We start from the raw sequence: 7,033 nt of genomic DNA on the forward strand, positions 1-7,033 counted from the left end.
TTATTATATATATTATATATATATATATAATTATTTAAAATGTTTTTATTAAAAGAAATCAGCTGCAGTACATTTAGCGAGGCATTGCTCTGGTCCAAGGGCAGAAAGAATTTATATGGATTGGATTTGGTGGATTCTTCAACTTCTTCCATTTCAACATCTTGTTAGAGTAATAGACTGCTTCTTACACGAAGGCATTAAGGTGAAATACAATTTTGAACAAAATTATACCAATGGATATGGTCAATATGCATATTTATCTCATGATACGTGTTTTGAAAACAGTATATAAAACTTTCTCAGTATTTTCTCTCACATTAGTAAGATTTTATGGCTTTGATCCAGATGGTAGATAAAGATGAAATAAATGATGTATATATATTCTAGTAGCATGAATGTTAAATTTGACGATTGACTTGGTGCCAACAGGAAACCGCCCCAAAAACATTTTTGTGTACTGACTAAACCATCTTTAAGATTTTACACTTATAACTATACATCTATGCCGTATTTTGCTTGAGATTTCTTACTGCAATATATACATACATATGTATGTGTGTGTGCATATTCACATGTGTATGTATATTTAGAGGAAAAATTTCCAAAGATCTACTTTTATATTTTTCAATCTGTTAATATTCAAATGTTTTTCTTGGATATATTTAATAAATTGTATTTGTCATTAGGTATTCTATCGAGTAGCTATGGCAATTGTCCTACTATTTTACAAACATTCGTCGTCACAAAATTCGGAATGGATGCTTGAAATAACTAACAAAGGCGTCGATGCTGCTCTTTCTAAATTTTGCATACAAATACCAGTAAGTAAATAAATCTTTTTTTTCTTATTTATTGAGACAAGAAATATTAGCAAATGTTCTTTTTGTATTATACATCTAATTGTAGAGAAAAATTAGAAAGTCTAATTTACAGGTAACGCCAGCAAAATTCTTACGAACTGCATTTGGAATTCGTGGACTTAGTTCGGCATACATATCACGAGTGTTCTTGCGCACAGAAATGGCTTTGAAAAGTAGAAACTTATTGACAGGCTCCAAGACATTAACGAGATCTCGATCGACGGATAACCTGCCTACGAGTCAATCTCAAGTCAACATCCAAATGATGTCTCATACATTGACAATAAGAGAAGTATGTTACATACATGTTATTTCATTATTCTCATTTGGGATGAATCCAAATATGTATGCAAAATAATGCAGCGTGGATCACGTGGAATCAAGAAAATAGTAGATTATTATACATATTATTCTATGTGTTTGTGTTCGTGAAAGCTTTAGTAACATTATATTCCGTTAAATATTGCAAGTACACTCAATTAATGAACGCTATACCTTATTTTCGTATATCGATCTTTCACACTCTTAGTTAATATACATATAATACAAATTTATTCTATCAATTTCTACACAAGGAAAAAGTAATAATTTATAGTCTATCAACTAGACGACAATTTCAGATGCAAGGAAAAATAATGAAAAAACTACTTAGTTCGTCTTGTGTCCACCTAAGCATGCATAATTTTACGCATTGGTATTTTATTTTACTTTTTTTCTGATTGAAGTAGTAAGTATATTATTAAAGCAACAACTTCTTTCTATATTGATGGCTATTTCTTCATGGATTAAAGTTTGAACAAGTTGATATGCTTGTACATACATAGCAGGGAAAATATTTAGAAAGTAATTTCGTAGGGTTTGGTTTGTTAAAAATTGCACAAATCTTTCAATGATTAAATTTGTTTTCAGAAAGAGTGCGAAGACACGTACAAAGACAGGGTATCGTATAATTATCTTTTTGGGAAATGTGTTGTTAGTTTCATGTGTTCTACGCTCTGTTCCTGAACTACTACCTGTTATAATCATACTCACTCATTGTTCCACTCATTGTGCTAGCTTCTCCGCCATTATCCACTCACAGCTACTACTTTTTTTAAAAGATTAATACGATCATTAATAAGAAGTCACGTGCAATAATGACAATATACATACTTACAATACATATATGAATATCACTGGATTATCGTTGAACTCTTGACACATAATACAATTTACTTTGTATTTGTTGAAATAGGAAATTTATTTATGGATCCTTTTTTCGCTCTTTTTCTTCTTAATAATGTTATACCTTCTGAAGGTGTAGATAGCGCCTTTTAGCGATCCATGTGTGCTTGCTATTGCCTGATAGAAAACTCTAATGACTTCAGGTACATGAAATCAATTCTATAGGTCTAAACTACTTCATTATACAGAGAATGTAATACATTAGACGAAATCCTATGATGTGGTCACAATATTAATATTTTATGCAAATGGAATTGGCCAACTACTTGACACATGTTACTCATACTTTCTCTTCTCGTTTTGATTGATTACATCTCTTAGCGATATTGACACTGACACTTTCTTGCTACATTTATTATCTTCTGTGGCGAATACCCATTTTGATTATGCTGTATATTTAACTTGAGTAATTTGAAAATATCATTGGCTGTTGTTGCTCATATGTTGCGTACATATGTATATGATGGTATACATATACGTACAAAACTTTTATGCACACGCACACTGGCACACAAAATTGAGTCTAAAGTATACAATAATGTAACTGACGACTCTGTGTTGCTTTGTGTCATGCTGCGTTACTGGAATGATGGATTTAATGGTGATGGGTATAGGGTGCTCACAGTCCTGGACCTAGAGCTCTCTCAATGGGTGTTTATCCCATACAAAACATATGCTCCCAGATTCTTGACATGCCTGATGTAAGTATTCCTATACGTCTGCTCTCGTAAAAAAAGCAAATTCTGAAAAGGCAGAGCGCTTTCGTAGATCGTTCGTCGATTTTCTGTGGCATGTCGGTATGTCGTTATTGATGTATATATTCTTGCAATCTAGATCAACCACGATAGATCAAACTAATTACGGATACTTTGATATTAAGTATTATTAATTAAGCTTATAAATATTATTATTATTATTATTATTATTATTATTATTATTATTATTATTATTATTATTATTATTATTGTTGTTGTTGTTATTATTATTATTATTATTATTATTATTATTATTATTATTATTATTATTATTATTATTATTATTATTATTATTATTATTATTATTATTATTATTATTATTATTGTTGTTGTTGTTATTGTTATTATTGTTTTTTTTGTTATTATTATTATTATTATTATTATTATTATTATTATTGTTATTATTATTATTATTATTACTACTACTACTACTACTACTACTACTACTATTATTATTTTATTATTTTAGTATTATTGTTGTTGTTATTGTTATTATTGTTATGTTATATATTTTTATTAGCTACGACGTACCATTATCATTTTTATTTACATTCAAGAGATGTAAATGATAATTATAGATTCAGTTATTTGTGTTAGTTTGTTTTTTATTATAAGTATACTTTCATAGTCGTAATTGAATTTTTCTATAATTTATATTCTTTGTCTATATCTATACGTTCCATCGGAGTTATAAAATGTAGATTTCTTCATTTATTTGACAATGTATAAAAATGTGTCCACATCAATTTTTCAGTTTGCAGTATATTTCTTCCATGAGTCTGCAATACATTCTACCATCAACAGACATAAATTTCTTTCGCTCTTCTTCAGAATGTCACTGTGCATTTAGTAAACTTCATGTAGGTTTGACTAGTATACCTAGATCGTATGCATGTGAAATAAAAAAATCTTGCATTCACATAACTTTTGATATATCTTTTCAATCCAAACATTTTTCATATTAAATTTTAACAATCGTTCCGATCTATGATTTACTAAATATTGTCCTGTTTGATGCACATTATACATAGGTTCTTTTTATTTAGTGTGAGTATTACATTTTTTATTGCAGAATACACATTGTCCCTTGCCTGTTTATACGCGACCGGATTGAAATTATTTATTTATAATAATTACTGCAAACATTTCTTATCAATTTTAATATATTTCTACGTATTTTTTTATTATTTTTTGCCAAAAAATTATTTCAATTTACTTTGTATACTTTTTTCATTTAAATTTATGCCAAAACAATTATAAATGAAATTTGCATCATTAAGTAGATTATAGTTAAAAATAAGTAAGATTTGGTTCGATTGAGTGCATGATCTGTCGCTGTTGTGATTTACTTTGCTTTTGAAATTTAAAATAAATTGCTAAAAACGATTAATGTTTGCATATTTACCAAAATTGCACCAAACCATTCGATAGATATGTTTATTAATTCAATTTATTTATTTATTTTTTATACAGTTATTCACCTTATGGTCATGGCTACCTATGAGGATAACCATGTACCAACCAATTTTGCTGTACACAACCGAAGAACACGGATGTTCTTTGACAACATTTTATGTACGCGTTGAACAACACGAACCAACTCTTTTAATGATAAAGACATGTAATAACGAGGTAAATATATCGTTTACATGATTAAATAATTAACCCGTTGCCGCACGCTTTTAATTTGATGATCGTGCTCAGAAACACACTTTTTTTTTCAATTGTTTATGACTGCCAGATGGAATCAAGTGTAAGTTGTATGTTTGGAAGTAAAAATTATCACATTTGGCCACAGTTTTTTCAAAAAAACTCTCGTCATTTGCGGCAACGGGTTAAAATTACTTTATCCATTTTTTGTTGAAATATATTTAAAATATCTTATTTATTTGTGTATGTGTGTGTTCTTTTTCAAAGGTTTTTGGAGCGTATTGCTCGACAAGATGGTGTGAACGTAATTTAAAGGATGATAAAGGTCAAAGACAAGCATATTTTGGTACAGGAGAAACATTCCTGTTTAGTTTGTATCCAGAAAGAGCAAAGTATCCATGGGTAGGCATGGATTCTTCGCACAATGATACTAGAGTACATCATTCGGCTGAATTATTTATGGCAGCTGATTCCAAAATGATAACAATTGGAGGAGGGTAAGTTTAATATTTTAAAATAATATTTAAATTACATTTACACATAATTTTTTTTCTAGGGAAGGCCAAGCTATTTGGATGGATGAAAACATAAGATTTGGCAAAACCGATAGGTGCTCAACATTTAATAATCCACCTTTATGTGCTAGCGGTGATTTCGAGATCAGGGTACTCGAGGTATATGGTTTCGCCGGTGCTTAATAACGAAAGAAACAAGAAACAAACAAAAAACGGAAAGTAAACAAAACCAGTTGCCATATATCGATTATTTCATTTCTTACTGCCATTTAGCGACTCTCTAGATGTATGAGTGCGTATAGTATATTCATACACATATATGTTGGCTTATATATACATTCTTGATTATGGCTTTGACTCATCATCTATATGTGTTAACGTCTTGTGTCCACAATAAAGTGATTACTGATGATATATATAGTCATATATATGGTGGTCATATATATATCCTCTTGGTCACTTGATAAATATTCAAACTTTAAGAGAATACATATATAAATATTCTGTCACAACGAGTTAATCAAAAAATTTTAAAAAGCAAAAAAAGAAAACCAGGATATAAGATCTAATAGATGATTCTTACATCAGCTTAAATTTTCACGTGCTCTTTTCTTTTCTTTTTTCTTCTTTCTTTTTTCTTCTTTTTTTCTTACCGATGCTTGATTTCCGTTGAGAGTATTTGTCTGATACATACATACATACACACACACAAACACACACAAACACACATATCCATAAACATACGTTGTTACGAACTCAATTATTATAGCTCCAATTAAAAGATACGCTTGTATCAATAGGAGTGTCGCTTTTTACACGAAAACGAATTTCGACAATAATCGCAGCATATATATATACATATATATATATACAAGAATGGTATGTGTTATTTATGTTCGTTATTTATGAATAGTTCATATTCATCGAGCTAGTAAATATTGTTATATATTTGTGTATATAGTTAAATAGATAGATATTGTATGTATATTATAGATTACTTCATTACGTCCACGATTCATTACTTTTGCAATGTATTAATCTTTTCACGCGCATTAGTTTTTTTTTATCTTAAAAATTTATTTATCTTATTGCTAATTTCGATCATCTATTAAAAAATGTGTACGAAAAAGGAGTATTGACAAAATTCATATTTATAATACATAACTAGCCTTATAAATATCTATGAATCTGTTACGCAAGTATAAGTCCTCTTGTATAAGTATATATGCGAGTTTGAAATCGTATGTAGCTATCTATTGTAAATATTATAAATATTATGTATGTTGTGCACACAGATAGATATCACGAAGAGTGAATTAATATGATTTTGAAAAATTATCTTATTGAGAAAACAAAGAAAAAAGTAAAAAACTAGCAAAGGCTGAATTTTGCAACTTTACGCTTCTCACGTAACGATTATTATATCAAATAATAGTATTGTTAGAAAAAACAAGAAGCTATATAAATATTTATGTGTATACAGGATGGAATAAAAGTTCATAGGTAATTTTAAAGATCAATGACTTTCTTTAAAACTTTGTAAACTTGTAGTTTTACAAGCTAAGCTGTTAATTGTACAATTTAAAAACTAAAATAAGCTTTAAAAGTCTCGAAAAATAGTAATTTATGTTTCAATTTATCTACATACTTTTGTCCACCTAAAAACTTTTGGCTTACCCTGTGTATATATATATGTATACAAATAACCCCAGAAGAACACGATTATTTGGTTCCGTATTCTCTTTGAAACCGTGTTGTTCGAGACTTAAAAAAACGTTACGTTTTAAATTTTTTGTTTGTTAAATATAAAACTAAAAATTATTATTCTTTGAATTCATATTGGTAAACACTTCTAAAAAATCTTCTATTATATAATTCAAATTAATTTTTTAATTAGTTTTGAAAATACGTTTTATCTTAAATTTATATATATTCTCGTTATGCTCTATTTTCCATAACAAACTTCGTACAATTTAAATAACGAAGAGATGTTGACATTAAGAACATTATTACCGTCATATTTCTATTA

At 28.5% G+C, this 7,033-nt stretch overlaps 1 protein-coding gene across 5 annotated transcripts in view; it reads left to right on the top strand.

Moving 5' to 3' along the window:
* Nucleotides 1-6,343, top strand: part of LOC106785431 (TBC1 domain family member 24) — a 14,941-nt gene extending 8,598 nt beyond the window's left edge. The window contains exons 5-12 of one of the 5 annotated variants that reach the window (XM_014745898.1): nt 56-202; nt 687-821; nt 934-1,152; nt 1,770-1,799; nt 2,699-2,785; nt 4,313-4,471; nt 4,757-4,986; nt 5,046-5,233. In XM_014745898.1, coding sequence (XP_014601384.1) covers nt 56-202; nt 687-821; nt 934-1,152; nt 1,770-1,799; nt 2,699-2,785; nt 4,313-4,471; nt 4,757-4,986; nt 5,046-5,187 — 1,149 coding nt within the window. In that variant the 3' untranslated portion in view covers nt 5,188-5,233. Of the gene's footprint in view, nt 1-55; nt 203-686; nt 822-933; nt 1,153-1,769; nt 1,800-2,698; nt 2,786-4,312; nt 4,472-4,756; nt 4,987-5,045 lie in introns of all 5 variants that reach the window. The other 4 variants (XM_014745899.1, XM_014745901.1, XM_014745900.1 and 1 more) reach the window with 4 other exon arrangements.
* Nucleotides 6,344-7,033: the final 690 nt, after the last annotated feature.

This window comes from Polistes canadensis, unplaced genomic scaffold, assembly GCF_001313835.1.
Source record: "Polistes canadensis isolate GaletaPanama2010 unplaced genomic scaffold, ASM131383v1 scaffold_50, whole genome shotgun sequence".
Taxonomy (NCBI): domain Eukaryota; kingdom Metazoa; phylum Arthropoda; class Insecta; order Hymenoptera; family Vespidae; genus Polistes; species Polistes canadensis.